At 39.3% G+C, this 23,697-nt stretch overlaps 1 protein-coding gene across 1 annotated transcript in view; it reads right to left on the bottom strand.

Annotated features, from left to right (window-relative positions):
* Positions 1 to 5,674: 5,674 nt before the first annotated feature.
* Positions 5,675 to 23,697, bottom strand: part of ENOX2 (ecto-NOX disulfide-thiol exchanger 2) — a 63,805-nt gene continuing 45,782 nt past the window's right edge. Inside the window, exons 8-12 of the mRNA XM_032592121.1 lie at positions 18,315 to 18,496; positions 16,101 to 16,208; positions 12,614 to 12,722; positions 9,733 to 9,818; positions 5,675 to 7,195 (exon numbers count right to left, since the gene is read on the bottom strand). Coding sequence (XP_032448012.1) covers positions 7,064 to 7,195; positions 9,733 to 9,818; positions 12,614 to 12,722; positions 16,101 to 16,208; positions 18,315 to 18,496 — 617 coding nt within the window. The 3' untranslated portion in view covers positions 5,675 to 7,063. The remainder of the gene's footprint in view (positions 7,196 to 9,732; positions 9,819 to 12,613; positions 12,723 to 16,100; positions 16,209 to 18,314; positions 18,497 to 23,697) is intronic.

Genomic DNA, 23,697 nt, shown 5'->3' on the forward strand with positions numbered 1-23,697 from the left:
CCAGTATAGTTAACATATAGTGTTATATTAGTTTCGGGTGTACAATATAGTGATTCAACAATGCCATACATCTCTGTGTACTCATTACAGTGCCCTCCTTACTTCCCATCACCTGTTTCACCCGTTCCCCCATACACCTCCCCTCTGGTAACCATCAGTTTGTTCTCTAGAGTCAAAAGTCTGTTTCTTGACTTGCCTCTCTTTTTTTATTTTCTTGCTTTTGTTTCTTAAATTCCACATATGAGTGAATCATATGGTATTTGTCTTTCTCTGACTGATTTTGCTTAGCATAACACTCTGTAGCACCGTCCACATCATTGCAAATGGCAAAGCTTCATTATTTTGTGGCAAAATAATATTCATCGTATATACACCACATCTTCTTTATCCATTCATTTTATCGATGGACACTTGGGTTGCTTCCATGGTTTGGCTACTGTAAATAATGCTGCTATAAACATAGGGGTGCATGTATTCCTTTGAATTATTGTTTTTATATTTTTGGGGTAAATAGCCAGTAGTGGGATTACTGGATCATATGGTAGTTCTATTTCCTTTTTAAAGTTTATTTTGAGAGAGTGAGACAGAACAAGCAAGCATGAGTGGGTGAGGCGCAAAGAGACTCCCAAGTAGGCTCTGCACTAACAGTGTATGGTTCCAACTCACAAACTGTGAGATCATGACCTGAGCCTAAATCAAGAGTCAGTTGCTTAACTGACAGCCACCAGGCATCCCAGGGTAGTTCTAGTTCTAACTTTAAAAAGAAAATGTTTATTTTTGAGAGAGAGAGCGCTCAGAGGGGCAGAGGGAAAGAGAATCCCAAGGAGGCTCTGTGCTGTCAGCGCAGAGCTCAATGTGGGGCTTGATCTCATCAACAGTTGAGAGCATGACCTCAGCCAAAATCAAGGGTCAGATGGTTAACCAATGGAGCTACCCAGACACCACTATTTTTAACTTTTTGAGGAACTTCCATGCTGTTTTCCAGAATGGCTGCACCAGTTTGCGTTCCCACCAACAGTGCAAGAGGGTTCCTTTTTCTGCACCTCCTCACCAACACTTGTTTCTGTTTTTGATTTTAGCCATTCTGACAGGTGTGAGGTGATATCTCATTGTAGTCTGGATTTGCATTTCTCTGATGATGAGTGATGGTGAGCATCTTTTCATGTATCTGTTGACCATCTGGATGTCTTCTTTGGAAGAATGTCAACTCATGCCTTATGCCCATTTTTAAATGTTTTTTAATGTTTATTTTTGAGACACACACACACAGACACACACACACACACACACACACAGAATGTCAGCAGGGGAGAGGCAGAGAGAGATGGAGACACAGGATCCGAAGCAGGCTCCAGGCTTCAAGCTGTCGGCACGGAGCCCAACGTGGGGCTTGAACCCACAAACTGTAACATCATGACCTGAGCCGAAGTCGGAGGCTTAACCAACTGAGCCACCAGGTGCCCCTCTTATGTCCATTTTTAATTTGGATTAATTTTTTGGGTGTTGAGTTTTGTAAGTTCTTTATATATTTGGGATACTAACCCTTTATCTGATGTCATTATAAATATCTTCTCCCATTCTGTAGGTTGCCCTTTAGTTTTGTTGTTTTCTTAGCTGTGCAGAAGCTTTTTAGTTTGATGTAATCCCAATAGTTGATTTTTGCTTTTGTTCCCCTTGCCTCAGGACACATAATTAGAAAGATATTGTTGTGGCTGATGTCAGAGAACTTACTGCCTGGGCTTTCTTCTAAGTTTTTGTGGTTTCAGGTCTCACATTTAGGTCTTTAATCCATTTTGAGTTTATTTTTATATATGGTGTAAGAAAGTGGTCCTGTTTCATTCTTTTGCCTGTTGTCCAGTTTTCCCAATACCGTTTGTTGAAGACACTTTTTCCCATTGCATATTTTTCCAGCTTTGTCAAAGATAAATTGATCATATAGCTGTGGGTTTATTTCCAGGTTTTGTATTCTGTTCTATTGATCTATGTGTCTATTTTTGTGCCAGTATCATACTGTCTTGATTACTACAACTTTGTAATGTGACTTGGGGTTTGGAGTTGTGATATCTCCAGCTTTGCTTTTCTTTTTCAAAATTGTTTTGGCTATTTTGGGACCTTTTGTGATTCCATATAAATTTTAGGATTTTTTGTTCTAGTTCTGTGAAAAGTGCTGCTGGTATTTTGATAGGGATTGCATTAAATGTGTAGGTTGTTTTAAGGTAGTATGGACATTTTAACAAAATTTTTTTCTTCCAATCCATGACCATGAAATGTCTTTCCATTTCTTGGTGTTGCTTTCAATTTCTTTCATCAGTGTTTGATAGTTTTCAGAGGTCTTTCACCTCTTTGGTTAGGTTTATTCTAAGGCATCTTAATATTTTTGTTGCAATTATAAATGGGATTGCTTCTTTAATTTCTCTTCTTGCTGCTTCATTATTAGTGTATAGAAATACAACAGATTTCTACACATTGGTTTTGTACCCTAGCAGGTCTCATTCTTAAGTTACTCTGTGGCCCTATGGGATTTCTGATACTAGAAGGATAGCTCTGGTGTCATCAAAGCATTGTCAATGTTAATATTAGTTGAATAATAATTATACTTATTTATGGAACACTTATATTGCCAGGCAGGATTAGCACTGGCCTCTGTACATTGAGCAAAACCTCATGAATGACACTTTCAGGGAAATACACTTAGATTTACACTTTATAGATGAAAAACAAAGGCTCAGAGAGGTTAAGTGACATTGTTAGCAAATGACCTTGGGCACCATGGAATAATAGAAAAAGCATAAATTGAAGCCAGGCAGATTTGGGTTCAAATCCTGGGCTTTATCCCATACTAGTTATGTACCTTGGGCAAGTAATTTAACATGAGCCTTTCTCTTCTTACTATATTTCAAGATTCTTTAAAAAAATTTTAATGTTTATTTTTGAGAGAGAGAGGGAGACAGAGACATAGACTCTGAAGCAGGCTCCCGGCTCTGAGCTGTCAGCACAGAACCTGATGCAGGGCTTAAACCCAGGAGCCATGAGATCATGACCTGAGCCTTAGAGTCTTAACCAACTGAGCCACACAGGTTCCCCCTATATTTCAAACTTCTTAACATTAGTGAAAGATTGCACAATATCCCCCTATAACACCTTATACATGACTGTGTCATTTAGCAAGCACCCACCAGAATGTAATCTCATGAGGGAAGAGGTCATGTTTTCTAACCCTTTGATTTTCTAAGACCAGAAGTTGTACATATCAGGTGCTCTAAATAGCACATGAATGAAAAGTGTGGGGCTTTTGGTAAGGGGCTGGATGGGGGGTGGTGCTTGATGGGAAGATGTATGGGGCACAGAGAATAATTCAGGTCTCAAGAGGAAGCCATCATTACCATCATATTCACACCATTCATAGTTGGTCAACACTGAATATTTTCATGCTGAGCTTTTATGGTCTTGGCTATAGGGTGAAGGATTTAAACTCAATGTTAAAGCCTACCCTTCTAGCTCCTTGAGGGCAAGCACCAGGCATACTACTTTTGTATTGTCACAGTGGCTGGCAGAGAGCCTAGGCCTGAATAAATGGGATACATTTGAACAGCTGAGTTTCCTTTCCTGAGGTCCAGCAATGTGACATTGGTCCACAATTTTACATGTGAACACAAAAACATTTTTCTTAAGGTGAGGGTAAGGTCATAGCTTATAATTACTTTTGAATCTTAATCGTTAACTATTGTGAACTCACTTTGGGCCAGGCACTGGCCAGGCAATTTGCAGATGCTATTGTGTTGACTCTTTACCACCACTCTCTCAGGCACTCTTTCTCCTTAATTTTACCTATAACAAATTTGAAGCTCTCATTGTGTGCATGCAACTTGACACACATAGGCAGGAAGTGACTTTAGGTAGCATGATAGCATAATAGGTGCTCAGCACATGATAGTGATTGTGGTGAAAATTGTATCTGGGCCTATTTGAGAGGCTGTGCAAGACAACTAAGAATCCCAAGGGCTTACCCAGTTCTGCCAGGTGAGTCAAAAGGTCTTGTACATCTATGCTGTCTTTTCAAGTAATATAGTTTATTCTGCATTATATGAAAAACACACAGTTTTGGGCCAATTAAGAACACAACTCTGTATAACTTGAACACAGATATGTGTTTAGTTTGCTCTGAAAATGATTTCATTTTCACTGAGGACATTTAATGAGCAACTTGGTAATATTAAAAAAAAATCAGAACTAGAGATGTCACAGGACTAGGATATTTGTAAAATAAAATTTTTTTTCTGTTCATTGCCATCTGGAAATATCGATCATATCTCCTGAAAATAGCAAAACAGTAATATTTCAAAATTCAGGCAGAATAACAGAATAAATAGTACTGAGCATTTGTAAGGCAAAATAGCCTCATTAATAGAGTTCAATGATGAATGGAAAGAATCGTGAGATGGTATGTGCTGCAATATGATTAATATAATGCAAACATAGTTTATTTTTACATATTATAACAACTCTGGACTAGCAGAGTAGCCAGGGCTCTCCAAAGAAACAGAACCAGTGGGATGTACACACACAGGCGTGTGTGTGTGTGTGTATGTGTGTGTATACAGAGAGAGAGAGGGAGAGAGAGAGAGAGATTTAAGGAATTGGTTCATGTGATTGTGGGGGCTGGCAAATTTGAAATTTCTAGGGCTGGCCAGCAGTCTGGAAATTCTGGCAGGTGTTAATGCTACAGTCGTGAATCCAAAGGCGACCTGGAGGCACAATTCCTTTCTCCTAAGAGGACTTCAGGTTTTTTTCCTAAGGTCTTTAATGGATTAGATGAGGTCCAGCCACATTCTGGAGTACAATCTGCTTCATTAAATGTTAATGATATCTCAAACATACCTTGACAGCAATATCTAGCCTGGTGTTTGACCAAGCAACTGAACACTATAGCCTAGCCAACTTGACAAACTTAACTGTCACAACTAGTGTATTCAAGCTGGGAGGAGTACACCTGTACTAAATTGGCAGGAATAATAATTTTTTTAAATGTTTATCTTTGACAGAGAGAGCATGAGTGTGGGAGGGGCAGAGAGAGAGGGAGACACAGAATCTGAAGCAGGCTCCAGACCCACAGCTGTCAGCACAGAGCCAGACGTGGGGCTCGAACCCATGGACAGTGAGATTGTGACCTGAGCCGAAGTCAGATGCTCAACTGAGCCACCCAGGTGCCCCGGCAGGGATAATAGAGACCATTTGTAGGACAAGTAGACTAAGTGCAGGACAGCAAGGGGCCTCGGTGTGATAGTTGTTGAAAATTTCTGTGTATTTAACTTATTTAAATAAGAAGTAATTGATACGTGGCAAATTTCCCTTGATTTCATAGGTATTATTAAAATAAGGCATTCCAGGACCCCTGAGATTGACAAATCAAAGCCTCTGTAGCGTTGGTGACAAAGATGATTCAGCAGAGGAAGCTAGTATAAAAATAACCCCAACTTCCTGCTCCTGCCACAGCTGGGTGCCTCAGGGGGAAGTCAGCTTTCAGCATGAATGAGCCGCTGTGGGACCCTATTTCTACTTGTCAAGGCAGAAAGTTTAGCATCTTCTTTCAACATACTGGTACTCCTAAGAAGAAATCGAGATGATTTGCTAAAGGATTAGAGAGCAAGTAATTCAAAACAGAACACCAAACTGTTGTATAAAAAGGAATATTTATCTTTTAAAAATACAACTTTGAACACTACTGACATCTCATTTACAAAGTATTTTCCAGAAGTACTCTTCATTGGCTTTGCTTAGTACATTCTTTTACTTTGAACCAAGACACAAGGGAGGGCATGCTTGTGTTATAAGCGCCAACAGCACACAAGAAAAGATCATCTCTGCCTCAAAATACTAGCCCCAAATCCTCATCCTTTCCCTCTTGTTTCCATCAAGCAGGACTTCCTGACCAGTCCATGTGTGCTCTGCCATTGCAATCTGCTGGTAGGCATCATAGAGCTGGGGTGTCCCCAGCGATCGGCACTCCAGGTGGATGGAGCTGAGCCATTTGCCAGAAGCATCACACACCTGGGCTCATTCATTAACAAGAGTTTTCTACTAAGACCCATATCAACTCTTTGCAAACATTCAGCATGAAGTAAACATAATATTTACAGTAGTACATGGTTTGCAATTCAACACGCTGACAGCAGAAGAAAAGGGACCAACAGACTTTGTAAGAAGACTAGAGGCAAAAGCATATTAAAATAAATCCCTTCTGCTAGTGTGTGTGTGTGTGTGTGTGTATACGTGCACGTACACATGTGCACGCGTGTGTTTTAATTCATAGAAAACTAAACATGCCCTCCTTTAAAAGCAGACTATATACAAGGTGATTCTGAATAGCACATACACATTCCAGTCATACTGGACACTTGCTTTCTACGAATACATCTAGTTTTTTTTTTTAAATCTGATATATTGGAGAAAATAACTTTGGAACATTTGTCAACTTTTGGTTCACAGTAATTTTGCAAAAAGCCACACACCATGCTTTGTCTTTTAAAAGGTGAGCCTGGTCAGGTACCTTCTAGAAGATGCTGTGTTATTCATTTACTGGCTTACTGGGGAGTAGAGAGGCAATGTCAGTCATGGCGTGCCTAGTGTACCTCTCATTCCCCTCACCAGTAGCAACAATAATGTGAGGAGGAGTTTTGAAACACAAATCACATACAAATCATCAAAACATTTCAGTCAACAGTGTTTACAAAAATACCAAACTCTACAGCAGTAGTACAGACACTGAAAACACCCCAAATACGCTTTAGCCACAGGCCTTTTTCAATACTACTAATAAAAAAAGACAACCAATTGACAGAAAGAGAGGAAGTTACAGCACTTGAGGCTTGAGTCCATTTCTTTTTAGGGCCTGTAGCTTGAGGTGCTGCTCTAGGATCCTTATTTTAACTCAAAAGATATTCCAGGAATGAACTGGCAAACTGAAAGCAACTTCCACTTGAAAACCATTGCTAATACAAATCACTTTTTAAGCTTGTCCAACACACATGTATTTGCAGGATCCCAGGTTGTTAGGCAAAGGGATTCAGGTCAATTTCAAGCCCTCAAAGCCACAGAATTTCCATCTCTTCTCCAGACTGGCTCCAACTCCAGTCATTTCCTGCTTGAAGGTGTGCTGGAGTCGGCTCATGAGACACTCCACGTCACTGGTGCAGATCTGTGGGGCAGAAAGAAGATCTCCATTCAAAAGCAGTTCCACCTTCCAGACAGAGTCCACTGAGGTTTTGTTTTATGCATATCATAACTGCTTTATTTAGGTAATAATTTACATATGACAGATTCACCAATTTTATGTGTATAGTTTAATGAATTTTAGTAAATTTATATAATTGGGCAACTATCACCACGATTCAATTGTAAAACATTCCATTGCCTATAGAAATTTCCTTCATGCCCCTTTGCAGTCCATCATCACTCCCCATCCCTGACTCAGATTTTTTCACTGCAGTTTTGAATTTTTTGGAAATTTTATATATCTGTAATCATACAATATGTATATAGTCTTTTGTGACTAGTTTCTTTCAGTTAGTATGATATTTTTGAGACTTATCACCACTGAGCTTTCTAATGAAAAGAGCTGGTGTCAGTTGTGCAGGGAGGCTTGGGTTTGTAGCCAGCTGAATGACAGCCAGCTGATCAGTGTTGGTGATGCTATGTGCAGGCCTACTGAAGCTGCAAAGCCTTTTGGGAGGGGAGGGAGGCACAGCAGAATTCACACATGCATTGCTTTACAAAGGAAGAATGACAGAAATAAGGAATTCTCTGTATTCCTACTTCTGTGCATTGTCTCCCTCTCCCCACTTCACATGCATACCCCAATATAAAAACAAAAATGTATGGACCCCTTTAGGACTTGTTTCAGGTGGTCATCTTGACATTAGTAGCAACCTTCCTAACTGTGAACCTTGGGCACTAGGGCTCAGTTGGAGGGTACTAGGGGATCCTGAGAGAAACCCTGAGCTGCTGCCACACTGAATATTCCTGAAGTTGGCGCAAGGGAGCTGCCAGTTCTGTTGGCATCACTGCAGGCTCTCTTTGGGAGGTGCTGTCACTACTCTGGTAGGAAGCTGCTCAGGAGAAAATGGGCCTAAAGTAGGAGTGAGGTCATGCTTTCTTCCCAGTGCTAGGAGTAGACTGTAGCCAGTTAAGTGAAAGAAGCGCATTGCAGAGTATGTCATACAGAGCTGACTCTCCATTCCAAACCCATAAATATATAATGTTTATAGATACATACATACAATATAGGTGCAGCATATGTACAGAAAATGGTCTGAGATAAGATATGCTAAACTGTTAACAGTGGTCATCCTCGAGGGGTGGGACTGTTGGTAACTTTCACTTTCCCTTCACTATATTTCTATGTTGCTTACATTTTTAATGCAATGTGCATGCATTCTTTTTTTACATTTTTTTAAAAAAAGGACCAGATCATTTTTACTGACACATAGTTCAATTTCATACCACTTCAACCTACCACTGGGTCTTGGTACTCACATTCCATCCCTCCCTTTGCTGCCAAATGAGCTATTTAATTGCAGAATGGCACCACTTCCCAGAGATAAATGAGGGGGAGCTCTAGCTAGAACTAAAACAAATGCCATGAACAGGATGCATCAGCATAGCTGGATTCCCAAGTGGGCAAGTGCCTCTGTTAAGGGGACATATGCTTAAATGGCTTTGTATTTTGGACATGCAACTATCAGGAATCTGCATTCCAAAGGCACATCTCCAGAGCACTAGATCCTGTGAAATTGTGAATACAATCCATAAGCAGGATTAACTGAATGCGACTTCTGAAAAAAAAATTATCATAGTTTATTTACTCGGAGGGGTCAAGCGTCCCCTCCTGCTTCTGTGAGGTGTTATGGACTTTCTAGGGAACTAACACCCTCACTCCCCATGCTTTGTGAGGTCCCCCATAGGCATCCAGGGAAGGAAGTGGCCCATGAGATCAGCTATGAGCAGAACTTGAGTCTGCATTGAAGACTTACTGTCCCATCTGTTCTGTTTTTGCCCCTGCCTTGATTGTTTCAACATAGATAATGGCAGTGGTGATGGTGATGACTTGAATAAGACTTTCGGTTCTGGGGGCACCTGGGTGGCTCAGTCGGTTAAGTGCCTGACTTCAGCTCAGGTCATGATCCTCACGTCATGTTCGTGAGTTCTAGCTCTGTGTCAGGCTCAGCGCTGATAGCTCAGAGCCTGCTTGGGATTCTCTGTCTTTCCCTCTCTCTCTGCCCCTCCCTCATTCTCTTTCTCTCTCTCAAAAATAAATAAGCATTAAAAGAAAGACTTTCGATTCTGAACATTAACATTAGCTAGTGGTTAATGGCCCAGTGTAAAAGTCTGACTGGTGAGAGATACTGCTTCATTTTCAGCTTATATGTAAATTAAAGAGAAGAGGAAAATTCTTCTAAGATGTATCTTGGAAGTAGGGTGGCCAGTTCATTCAGGTTTTCTCAGTACTTCCTGCTTCTGGCATTGGGAGTCCCAAGTCCTAGGAAACCCCTCGGTCTCAGACAAATGGAAGCAGATAGTCACCCTACTTGCACGAGGGTGATTCTCACTGAATCTCAGTGAGAGAATAGGTGAGGAAAATTTCCTTAGAGCGATTACTAATGACTTCTGCAATAATTTCTGCATGAAGAAAATACCCTACATCCCCTTGAATGCCCACTTCAGGACCCCACATACCTTATTATCTAGACGGTGCAAGTAGGAACAGATGTATTCAATGCTTGCTCCAAATGGGTGGACGTGAAGAAATGTGGAGATAATCCCTATAGCGACAGTACCATGGAGGTTACACTTGAGCATCATATTCTTTGAGATGACAGCTAACTCACATATACCATGTACTATGGACTGGGCAATATTCTACATTATATATATATTACTCATTTAATCTATACAACAACACACTTCATATGCTGCCTCTCACTACACAATACCACATGTAGAAAAACTGGCATGTGGGAAGTCACTTCCATCATTCATGATGGCTAAAGACCATTTGAGTTCTACACATCACAATGAATTTGGAATTTTATAATGAATTTAGATTGTGCTGGGTTTTTGCCCTTCTTCTGCACAGTCTTTAAACTGGACTTGAGCCTCTTATGCATTAATAATATCTTGCTGTTGTGGCCAAAGTACAAATCAGGTACTTTGGCTGATTCACTTCATGCCTTTCACAAGAGAATTTGCTGATTATATTTGGTTTTATTCTGTGTGTAGCTCTGTAAAGAAAAGCCAAACACTTCACTCACTCAAATGGTCACTAGCATTTTGTTTGTGCTCAGGGCACTAAATCTCTTAAAGTAACACATGTTCTTTTTACAGAAGTTTACAGCTTCTGGGAATCTGCACAGTTTCTACTCAGCATAACTATGGGGTGATTGGCAGCTCTCCATACTGAGTTGATTGTTCTGGACATCACGTTAATTGTTCTAATACTTCTTTCTCTGGCAACAGGTAGAATATAAATTGTTCGAAGACCTACTATTTCTTTCTTTAATTTTTTTAAATTCCTCTAAATAGACCCAGAATTGAGTTTGCTGAGAACTGCCAGGAAATAAAAGCTAAATTTGATTTGGTTTATAGGCTATAACTTGTCTATGCCTTTGAGTGACTGATAAAGAATATCACAAGTTTGAGTTGTAGCTTGAAGTTTATTTTTTTTATTTTTATTTTTTCAGGTTTTATTTTTTTTTATTTTTTTTTTTTATGAAATTTATTGACAAATTGGTTTCCATACAACACCCAGTGCTCATCCCAAAAGGTGCCCTCCTCAATACCCATCACCCACCTTCCCCTCCCTCCCACCCCCCATCAACCCTCAGTTTGTTCTCAGTTTTTAGCAGTCTCTTATGCTTTGGCTCTCTCCCACTCTAACCTCTTTTTTTTTTTTTTCCTTCCCCTCCCCCATGGGTTCCTGTTAAGTTTCTCAGGATCCACATAAGAGTGAAACCATATGGTATCTGTCTTTCTCTGTATGGCTTATTTCACTTAGCATTACACTCTCCAGTTCCATCCACGTTGTGTAGCTTGAAGTTTAAATCAGTTCTTTGTGAAAATCCTCCAAATATTAGAGGGCAAGGAGGTGGGTTGGGGGATCTGTTTGAAATGGATGCTATTACTTATAACACTACATTATTCTTAAATGATGAGGTAAATTGAATTACTATACCGTGACTCAAACTGAGAAACTTGAATTCTAAAGAAGACAGCCATGTCCAAAGGAATTCTAGGTGCTACGGCCAAGACAGGCTGTCTGTCAGATGCTGAGAAATAACTCCATAGGTTTCAAAACACTAAGCAGTTTTTGTGAGTTCACACTGAAAACCAATTTAAAAAATAGATTTTCCTTTCTGTCAGCCCAAGACTACATTCTTTAAAAAATAAAACAAGAAACACTTATCTTGAGAATCTTCGTTTCTAGAACTATCCATTCACAGAGGCTTCCTTCTACCCTCAGCTCTTTGACAGGTCTCCCTGTTGCCTAGCCAATTTGTTAAAGAACTCTGAGTTGTAAAATGGAAATAAGTTGTCACTTTTCTTGAGGACTCAATGGCAGATACCCCTGCACGTCTTTATTAACATATCAAAGTGTTAAATCTGTCTACAATATCCATTACCAAAGAAGGCAGATAAATCTTTAAGATATGCAGAAGCCAATCAGTGGAGAGAACTCCTGAGGTTGGGGTGGGGCCGCTGTGGGGCTCAGCTTCCTAGAAGGCAGCTGGGATGATCTGTTGACACCCAGTACCCGTCCTTTGGGAATGACTGAATATTTTAGGACCTCAATCTGCTGCTGTTCTCCAAATGGAATACCAAGTCAACAAGCATTTGTGCAGAGTGCTCTAAGTACCAAGTGGTTCTCATTTACTGAGGGCTTCCTATGGGCTGTGCACTGTGCTGAGTGATTCAGATGAATTATTGCATTTAATACTTGCAGCTGCCTGTTGAGATAGGTAATATTATGCCCATTTTGCAGATGGAGGAACTGAAGCTCAGGAAGGAAATGGTAGGGTCAAACAGGAAATCAGGTCTGTGTGATTCCTTGACTGTTTGTTTTATCCTGACTCTGTGAATGAATTTTTATATAATGAGAGCAATTCTAGCATTTATCTCATCAGAGCCCATCAGTGTCCAGCACTCCATAGACAGCCTCCAGAGTCATCTGCCTGTAACCTGGGGGAAAAAAACTTCAGAGAGGCCCACGCTGCCTATGGAGGCTCATCTGGAAACCTCTGCCAAAGAAGAGTCTGAACCATAACCCTGAGTGGAATGAGGGGGCCCAGCTATCCTTGCATAGAGATTTAAAAAATCTATGTGTTTCTCCAGCAGACCCCCTCTTGTGCTTATACCCACACATTTGATGTGCCAGCAACCACCGGAGCTTGAGAAGGACTGGGAGTTGCTGTTACCATTTTTATAAAGTCGATACTTATTCTTCTCCTGTTGTCTGCACTGTTGTGCTTCCTAAATGCTTAGCATGTATATTCATCTTAGGTAAAACCCTTCCACCCTCCACCATAGCCAATACACGGGATGTGTGTGTTAGCTTCCTTACCCACTAGCAGTGCTTCACGTTCAGATTTGATAGGACTGCTGTTCAGGGTCTTCTCGAGAGGGTAGTCACTATCTTGGTTTGATGCACATAGTCTAGAAGCACAGCTTTCCTGCGGGAATAATATGCTTCCTGGGTCAGTTCACCTTACTGGGTAATAGACTTAGATTCAATTATGCAACAGGGAGCTTCTTAATGTAGTACCTCAAAAGCAATACTGTACAATTTTGATTATTGAATGGAGAGAAAATAGCATTTTTATGCAAAAGCATCAAAGATTATCCAAAACTTCTTAATATGGCTCCAAAACACAGAAAAATTTAGTCATTCATCTTTACCAGGTTTTTTTTTTTCTGCCTTCAACATTCTTGACTCTAAACAGGTAACCTGGGAGAACCAGACCTAAACATTTACTGTCTACTAGATGTCAAGCACTGTTAGATATGTATTATCTCCATTCTACAAATGAGAAAAGTGAGGCTGAGGTAAATTAGGTAAGTTGCCCAAGATCACATTTCTAGGAAGTGGTAGAGCTTAGATTTCATGCCAGGCCATCCACTGTTAAAATGACTGTTCTTTTTAATTTTAGGTCCACACTCTGCTAAAGGTAAGTCCCATATCTGAGTGGAGAATCTACAATATAGTTAATCTACTCTCAGATAATCAGCTGTTGGCTTTTGAACTAAAAAGTAGAGCTTCTATTTATTATCAGCTCTGTCTTCTCTCTGATAAGGACATTATCAGTTAGGATATTCCTGACTTTACATCAAGAAATGACCACGATCAAAATATTACTCAAGTGGCTTTCTTTGTTGTTGAAAGTTTTCTCCTTCTGAGCATAGCAGGTATGCTTCATAAGAGATACTCAGGTGAAACTCATGACCAACCATTAAACTGAAAAATACTGCCAGACCTTTCCTGGATCTTTCTTTCTCTCTTTGGGCACTGAGAACATCTTTTCTGTATTATAAATGTGAAGGAAGAGCCTTGGGAAGAAGGAATAAAAAAATCACTGCTTTGGGTCTTACTTCTCTTAGAAAAGAAAATGCTGGGGAAATGTTCCTGGGTGGGGCGGATCATGGCTGACTCAAATGCTTTGTCACTTCGTCTCTTCCACAAACCCTCAGCATGGAGAGGATTCCTTCTGTTTTCTTTAAAGATGACTTCAAAGCTTCTAGGATGTTGCCCCTGAATGAAATGAATGGTCTATGCTGCAAGACATGTTGTTTAGTGGATTTACAGGCTTCCTGGCAGTAGTCAGAAGGGAAGCTTTTCTTGATGACCTACTCAATCTTTGGCCTTTAGAATCCAATCCAGGCAGTAACCATCATGCCAAGTTTGATTTAAAATACTGGCTCACTTCTAAGCCATGGGTTGTACATCTCGTTCTAACCCCCTTAAAACATTAAATGATCCAGTAAGCCATTTCTTAAGTGTGAGAGTTTAACAGATTGGGGTTGATTTAAGATGTAAAGGCATCCTGAGAAGTTTTACACATCCTGAATAGAAATGTAGCCTTACTGAAACCTGACTTCAATTTTATTATAGCTTGCATTTAATAAATTAGAAGGTATATTGGAAGGATGCTTATCACCTTGAATTTTACTGGCAGATTCAAAGAGCTAGCTTTCTGCAGTAAGATAGACAGAAGTCACGCTGTTATACCGCAAACCACTGACAATAACTCATGCTGTGGTTTGCTGTCAAGAAACCCAAACAAAACCCAAAGAGATCCCTCCTCACCGGAACTTATTGCCTTCCTTTCAACATGAAATTATTTTTTGCAGTCTGATGTAATGGTACTTTGCTTCCTAACCTAATTGTGTCAGGATGGAATATTTGGTCACAAATCAGCTTCCCAGAGAAGATCGGTTTATAATGAACTGTCATGACTTTCTCTGAAAGCAGCTTTGTTTACTGTAACAGGAAAAAAAAAACATTCTGAGTCACATTTTCCTGATTATCAGTTGGATCTCTTTTCTTCTCCTTTTTAGCTGCCACTTTGTGGTATATTCAAGTTCAGAATGGAAAACAGACTTAGGCACAATATGTTAAGTTTCTTCTATGTCATTTGATCTCTTGCTTCTTGAAATGAAATACTTTACAAAGCAGAAAGTGGCTTACACTAAAGCGCTAAAAATGACCTTACACTAGAAATGCCCTTAATATGTCGTGTCAATCCTAAAGAATGATTCTAAGCATGACATCATTGGCATAGCCTTATGCCTATCTATAGTCTTCTGGTTACGCGCTCCATTTTATGCAAGAAGCAAAATAGCTATGTAGCAGCTCCGAAACACTTTAGCAGCTCGAAAAGGATGAGGAAATTCCTGCTACACAGAGCAGTGTTGGCACTTTTCAATTAAATGCTTGATAAATGAATTTCTCTGGGATTGTGCTCGTTTCTTTAATAGCACCCACAAAACTGGAAAGTGAGCTGGTTTTATGAAGTGGAAGAATTAAAAGCATATTGCAAATGGCCTCCAGAAGAAAACACTTTCAATCATTTGTTTCAACTACACCAAGGCTGCCAGTTCTTAATGGCACTCTGGGGGAAGTCACTATGCTGGGCAAACACACCCAGGGCCTGCACACACTGCATCTTCCTGAGCTGAGCACAGGAGATAAAAAGCATGAGCTCTTATGGAACAGTAGCATTGTTGATTTCTGGTTCTTGGTCTAAGCTCCTAATCTCTTCCTTCTGAGATGTTAAAATCAGGTAGTTATGGTCAATGGGCCTTCCTTTTCAGAGGTTAGCTTTGGTTGGATGTTCAGGCATACAGACAATTAGAGAGAAGTATGGTTGGGAGACACCATCCGTAGACATTAATACCTTAAATAGACTGGGCACCAGATTCATGCTTGTGACACATTAACTCATCCAGATGTTAGTAGACTCCCTAAGAGGCCCTCATCAGAAGTTCTTATTGCTGCAAAGTCCCATTTTACCCTTCCATGTTGCTATTATCTAGCTTTAGAATATTCTTTGTGTTTACTTTCCACACATTTTCTCCCCTTTTGGTTTTGGTTATTTCATCTGCAGCTGCTCATTATTACACTAGATGGAGTGTCTGCAAAGAAATGCCAATGTTCTAGTTGTACTTGTGTTCCTTCCTTTAATGAAATGCTTCATTAAAGGTATTCTGTGTCACATGGGTTTTCTATGTTGTTATTTGCGTGGTAAGATGAAGCCAGAATGAGGTGTACGCTCTGGTCTTTTCCAAGATGGAAAGACTGAAGAACTGTAGGGATGGACTAATTTTTTTATTAATTGAAGAGTATATTCTCCAGAATCCTTATATATGCCAAGGACTCACATCTAAAGGCAGAGCCCTTCATTCAAGAATTACCCCCAGAGAGGGGGCTTTTAATTCCCATTCAGCCAAGCATTCCACATTGATTCCTACTGCAGTAACTTCCAGGGCATTTTCACTGTCACTGAAAAGGGGGGGAAAGGGTAAGGGAACAGGTTCACATAGAAGTGATATACCTTTTCTTTAAGGTTTTCCAACATTTTTTCCACCTGTAGCTTGTCATCTTTGACTTTTTCAAGTTCAGCTTCTTTTCTTTTGTATTCCTCTTGGACTTTGAGTAGATGCTACAAGAAAAACCAAAAATAATCAAGTCTTCAGGAGCCACACTTCATTTAAAAATCCTGGGTGAAGTTAGATAGTAGGCTGGCCTGCCTCACTTCCTCCCAGCTCACACAATCATTTCTCCATGCAGAGCTACCAAAGGGAAAATCAAGGTACTTTTTACTTAAAGTTATTTTATCTAGCTCTTGGGACCTTCCTTTGGATTTGTTCATATTTTAGAAAATGTCTGAGAAACTGATCTAATCACTTAACTTCCCTATTCCAGCCAGGGCTAAGGATACGATGTAGTTAATCCCATGTGGACAGTTTCTTGATTGCTGCATAGAACTTAATGTTGGAAAGCATCCTTTCAAATAGCCATTTTCCAAGCTTAGTTCAATTTCTGTGAGGAAAGTAGTAAAGAGCCCACATTTCACAAATGTTTGTTTCCATATCAGTAGGCAAGGAACTGGATTCATCATTGCTAATGATGACAAAAATACTATTTATTTAGCATCTAAAATATGTCACATTGTGGAAAGGGTTTCATAAGTGTGACTTCATATGAACCTCAAATAACCCTATGATATAATCCTGAGATTTACAGAAGTTCAGTGCTTTGCGTAAGGCCATTCAGATAGTAAGTGACAGAGTCAAGATTTAAACCCAGGCTGGGACCACCTCACAGTCCATGATCTTAACCACTATGTTAGACTGTACTTCTTTTGGGAATAAGATGAGAGAACTTTGATCTTGTTTACAAGGCTGTTTTCCAATAAAAAGTAATAAAAATGAGTGAAATTAATTTGTCAGGATGTAGAGACCTAATTTTCTCTGAGGCCTCTGAAGTGATGAAATGGAAAAAAAAAAAAAAAGAGTTCACCATCTTTAAATTGTATTTAAGTAGCAGAACTGTCCTTATGTGGAATGGTTTCGAAATCAAGGTAAGAGAGAAAAACAACAACAAAAATGTTTCCAAAGTTTTACTTTTCAGAGGCTTGCAAAAGACTGCTGGAAGAACTAAAAGACAGTACAATGTACATTGTCAAAATTTTTTGAAGTTTAGCCGAGGAGATTCATTTTTTTGTGGAAAGATCTCTGATATATTTTACATGTCCTAATTAAATTCCATAGTGACAATAAAAGGAAGGTAAGCATTACTTTACACATTTTGCTAATAGAAAAGGTGAAATATTAATGTGATATTGCTTGTCACTCAGGAAGACAGTTGTAGCAGAAGTAATAGGAACATGGGACTCTTAGTGCCAGAAGAGACTCCTTGTTCACAATTTGTGATTTCCAACCAGCAATAAGCTTTGCCCTAGATAATTCCAAGGCATACAATTAAAAAAATTATTGCTCCATTTAAATTGTAAGGAAAATGGTCAGTAGTCTGGCAAGATGGAAGAAGATAGTACCTTTACTCAGAAATACTACTCCTTTATTATGATGAGAACAGATGTTGATATCTTTTTAATTGTAGGCTCACTGTAGTGATGGCTACATAAAAACATCTAGATGTTGAGGATCTATTAGACAATGTTGTATTTGAATGCAATTACAGTTGGATGCACCTATTTACTTTACTTTTTATACTTGTAATAATGTGCAGGTAAACTCATTCACATAAATGACTGAAAACAAACCAAAACAAAATAAAAGCAAATTGGTGTTATGTGCCCAAAGCATTGATACTGACAAAGCAAGGGTAGGATTCCTGCCATTTCTCCTAAAAGGCTGTATTGTCCAGCACTGGATCAAGTAAATACTTATTCACCAGCACTTTTTCATATCTAAGTAAGTGAGGTTCTTCATAAAGACCCTGAGGCCCTTTCCAGATCCCCAAGTACCTTCTGAAGCTTAAAGATTAGATTATGTTCAGTGTAGTTTTATTGTTAAGTGTTTTCACTGAATCTTCATTCTTCGAAAAGTGGTGACCCACGGCTACATCTGTATTGGCCAGAATATTTCATTAACCACCACCCATGATCCCTTCCTCAGCTATGGCAGAGAACAGGCTGTCAAGAAGAAGAAGAGACTTGCTATCCTATTTGCTTGTGAGGGACCCTCATTCAGGTGAGGAGCTGGCGCCGGCCTTCCGAAAAGCTCAGAAAACCAAGGGCCTTTACCTGTTGCATTCCTTGCAGGGCTTGCTGCAGGAGTTTCAGCTGCTGCTCCTTGTTTGGGTCATCTTCTCTGTGGGCTTTGCCCTGCTCTTGCTTCAGCAGTTCTACTTCATTCCTATAGGCATCGAGCTGCCAACGGAGGCTGTCATTTTCTTCCTTCAGAGCTTCTGCCTGTGACACTAAGGCTGAACAATCAATATAAAGTCGAACATCCGTATATCCACATTCCTTTGGGGTTCATCTCGGTACCATAAAAACTTAGTATTTTTTAGTTGATGTGTATAAAAAGACTCTTGAGCAACTTAGATTTGAGTTGCCCATGGCAGCAAGAGATGGACACAAAAGCCCACAGCACCATTTTTGTAAATGAACACAGGAGTCCAACATACTGAAGTCATTGTCATGTTTCCTACTCGTCACCCCAAATACAATCATGATGTTTCCAGCTACCACTGGTTACTTTTATTTGGGAGGCAGCAAATGATAAGAGCTCTGTCATAACAGAGTATAGGACTAATTGTCTTGAACTGACGTCTGTCCACACAGTAATTCTTGTGGCAGTTGTTTTTAAAAATGTAGCCTTCCTTGCCTGTTCTCCCGAGGAAAGGTAGATATACAAATTAAGACACAAGACTTCTGGTCTCTGGTCTGGTGTGTAAGGAGTTTAGAAGTCACCATTCCATCCTAATGACAAGTAAAAGCTGAATAAACTGAAAGATCAACAACTCTCCTTAGATCCATCAGAGAAGTGAAGTCACAGGGCTGCAACTGGACAGACAGGTGAATACAAAGAATCACAACTTACCAAGCTGAAAACCTATGAGCAGAAAGTTCCACAGGAACCAGGGGCAAGCAAGAAAACATAAACTGTAATTGGCTAATTGCTGGAGGCTCAGTGTGGACAAGTCTGTGATTTGAAAAGTCCAGAGGCACCTAGTCATAGTGAGGTCTCTATACTTTAGTGAGTTTTACCTCTAGGAGCACAACCAAGTTCTTGCAATGACTATTGGAGAAAAATCCCCTTGTGCTTCAAATGGGGGTGGGGAAGGAGAAACCATTTTGAAATATACCAGAGCATTCTGTTCTTCTTAACAAGGCCTGCCTTCAGAAGAAACTATTTTACCATAGCCTAACCTGCTAGCCTAATGTGCTATTACCAGAGCCTAATTGACCTGGAGAAGGGAAATACCCAAATATACACCCCTTCAGCCATCCTGCCACAACTAAGGTTGGTGAGGGGGGAACTGATAAACACTTGTGAAGTTCACAGTCCAGAGGCATATGATCACTAAAAGACGGAGATCCAATCACAGGACTATAGAATGCTTCCCATACCTTACTGCCACACTGCTAAAGTCCTATTTACTAGAGTTTTTTTTTTCACCCAGTACATCCTGTCAGATTTCAACAAAAAATTACAAGGCATACTAAAAGGTACAAAAACACACTTTGAAGAGACTGAACATGGATCAGAACAAGAGTCAGATATAGCATGCATGTTGGAATTATCAGATCAGGAATATAAAACAACTATGATTAGTATGCTAAGGGCTTTAATGGGAAAAGTAGATAACATACAAGAACAGATGGATAATGTCAATGGAGAGATGGAAATTCTAAGAAAGAATCAAATAGAAATGCTAGAGATAAAAAAATACTGTAACGGAAATGAAAAAAAAGTAATATTAATTATTAAAAGACGGGACATGCCTAGCCAAAGACTCTCTGAGCTTGAGGATATGACAATAGAAACTGCCCAAACTTAGAAGCAAAGAGAAAAAATCCTGGAAAAAAAACCCATGAACTATGGGACAATCACAAAAGATACACATAATGAGAATATTAGAAATGAAGGAAAGAAAGGAATAGAGCAATATGTGAAGCATTAATGGCTGAAAAATTCCTCAAATTATTACCAGGAAGTTCAGAGAACATCATACAGGGTAAATGCCAAGAAATTAGACCTGAAAAGACACCTCACCAAAGACATATTAGTGGCAAGTAAGCATCATCATATGTCATATGTCATACGTCATTAGGAAATTACAAATTAAAATAACAATGAGATACCACTACACACCTATTAGAATTGTGAAAACGCAAAACAATGACAACACCAAGTGCTGGCCAGGATGTGGAGCAAAGAAAAACTCTCTTTCAAGGAGGTCACTTGTTGGAACGAGCATTGGGTGCTGTATATAAGTGATGAATATCGGGTTCTACTCCTGAAACCAATACTACACTGTATGTTAACTAATTTGAATTTAAGTAAATAATGTATTCTAAAAAAAGAAATAAAACAAACAAAAAAAACCCTTCTCTTTCACTGCTGGTTGCTTTCATTGCTGGTGTTTCATTCAGGCACGTTGGAAGATTCTTTGGCAATTTCTTATAAAACTAAACATATTCTTAGCATACAATCTAGCAACTGTGGTCCTTTGTATTTACTCAAGTGAACTAAAAACCTATGTCCTCCCAAAAATATGCACAAGGATTTTATAGCAGATTTATTCTGGCAGTTTTCTAATTGCCCAGACTTGGAAACAACTGCAATGTTCTTTAGTAGATCAATGCATAAACAAACTGTGGTACATCCAGAAATGGAATATTAGTGCTAAAAAGAAATGAGTGATCAAGCGATGAAAAGACCTGGAGGAACTGTAAATGCTTATTACTAAGTGAAAGAAGCTTATTTAAAAGGCTATATAACTTATGACATTCTGGCAAAGGCAAAATGATGGAATCAGTAAAAAGATTAAAAAAAACCCCAACCCTAACCTGGTTGCCAGGGGTTGAGGGGGTAGGAAAAGATGAATAGGCTGAAAATAGAGGATTTTTAGAGCAGTGAAACTATTCTTTATGATACTATAATTGTGGATACATACATTTTGAACATTTTCCAAACCATAGAATGTATAACACCAAGAGTGAACCCTAAAGCCAACTAGGAACTTTGGATGATAACCATGTATTCAGTGATTGTAACCAATGTACTCCTGTGGTGCGGGATGTCAATAGTGGGAGCAGCTGTATGTGTGTGGAGGTGGAGACAGGGTGTTTGGAAACTCTTTACTTCTTGTTCAATATTGTTGTAAATCTAAGACTGCTCTAAATATTAAAAATTAATGTATTAATTTAAAAAAACCTAAAACACATGAGGAAACCTTGGTTAGCTTTATTTATGAGTATGGCACACTTTTCAAGGTCAAAAATCACAAAAGCTATTTCAAGATATTTAATCAAAGGATTTTCATTCATTCGCCAACACTGAATACCTTCTCTGTATCAGGTTATGATAATGGTAAAAAATGAGATTCCACTAATCTCTATGGTTTACAGTCCAAATTAATAGAAATATTTGTAGTTTATTCCAGTTTTGATTCCTAACACAGGATAAACCCCAGAAAAGAGACATCAAAATGGATCAAATTAGAAACCTGTACATTAAATATGTAAGAATGTTAAAAGGCAACTTGTCAAAGGTGTGATTTTTTTCAGCTACTTATGGGGAGGGATTTTGGGTCGAAGAAAGTAAAAGAAAGTCATAGATATCAAATCTTCAAGATTAGCTATAAGTGGTGGAAGAAGAGTTTTCTAAAGGGATTTCAAAGACCAGATTCATGCTGTACATTATAAATGGAAACAAGCTGTGATTTACAAAGATGAAATATAGAGAAGAAACCCACATTCTGAGTGTGAAAACACCCCCTATTCCTAAAAGGAGGCTGCTTTTGGTTGGGGGGGGGGCGGTTTGCAGGGTTTAATTCCATGCTTTCAACCTTAGGGTTTTCCTAAAACAATCAGGTTCCAATGTAGGCTGATGTGATCAGATTGTCTGCCCAAATTAGAGTGGCAACACTTCCTATTATATGTCAGCGCCCACATTTGTTTTTTGTGGATGGCCATGTAATTATCCTGATATGGCAGTTTCAAACCTTGCATTTTAGTTCTAAAAAGAAATTACAAAAATTTGTGGCATGAAACCTTCGTTGTATATTTGGTTTTATTACTGATTTTAATTTTTACCATAATCATACAGCTTTTGTGTCTTTGAAGAGAAAGCTGTTACACAGAGGGTTGGAGTCCCAGCACTCTAAATACTATCTATCCTTGTCATCTCTTCCAGCAGCTGGGATACTTGTCATTGGGCAGGAAGCACCCCTCACAATCACAACACCAAAAGAAGATGCTAAAAGTGAAGATGACTGTATATAGGAAACTCTATGGCAAAAGAGCCATTAGCTATGTGCCAAACGGCAAGAAATATTTGATTTGCTTGCTGGGTCAGTACCAAGGATAGCATCTCGAGCTGGAGTTCTGCTGAAAAACACAGAGGTTACTCTGTAAATCAAGTGACTGCTACAGATAGACATTTATTTCTGCTTTGGTTTGCATGTTTGTCCTCTGGCAAGCCATGCGGCTCGATACTAGTGATATTTCATCTTCCCCCTTTTGTTTCTTCTTGTACTGCAGGCCAGTGATTATGCTATGCCTTACAAGTCATGTGGAGAAACATGGAACAGAAAAGGGCAGCGATCCAGGAGCATGGTTAGAGGCATAGTCTCCAGTTTAAAAGTGAAACTTTTCCCTCTGAGCAAATGAAGAGGAAAGACTGCTTCTCTCCCTGGGGAAAGGGCATGCTGATAAGCAGAGATAGATACCTGCAGCCAAGTGGGAACAGATAATCATCTCCTCAGATCGGATGTGTCACTAAGCAAAAGAGAATGTGATCTCCTTTAATGCCACCAGGGCACCTTACTTAAGAAATGTATTTCCCACTCTCTGAAATGAGGGTTTTTGTCATTTTAATGAGGACACTAAGTCTTTACTTTCACAGACCTAATATTAATTGGGCACATTTCTGAAGTTGGAGTTCTTTGTACATTGCCAGAGCATTGAAAAGTTCAATATTACCTTTTAATAATATGTTTGAGTAGGTGAATCCATCAGTCTTGATACTAAAGAGCATAGTACAGTGAATTTATTCATATCTTGCCATCATTAGTTCTCAGCTGTTCCTTTGACTATTTTCTATATGGGAAAACCATTTCTCTTTATGGGGATTGCTCCTCAGACCTGAAGGCTGTGAGTTCATTATGGCAATATGAAAGTACGAAGGCAGCTGTGAACTCTTTTTAGAGGAACCACTGAGAGCAAAATCCCAGATATGTTTTTCTATAACAAAAGATCTGAAAGGATTTTGTGCCATTAAAAAATTAACGGCTAAGTTTCTTCAGTGGTGCAAAGAAAACAACAATTTTAATGAAAGTAAATTCAGGGGGTTGGCCACCCTCACAAAGCAGCATTACAAGAGATGCTTACAAAATGTTACCAAATTATTGAAGGAAGATGTTTAACATATGTTACCAAATTATAGAAGGTAAAC

This window comes from Lynx canadensis, chromosome X, assembly GCF_007474595.2.
Source record: "Lynx canadensis isolate LIC74 chromosome X, mLynCan4.pri.v2, whole genome shotgun sequence".
Taxonomy (NCBI): domain Eukaryota; kingdom Metazoa; phylum Chordata; class Mammalia; order Carnivora; family Felidae; genus Lynx; species Lynx canadensis.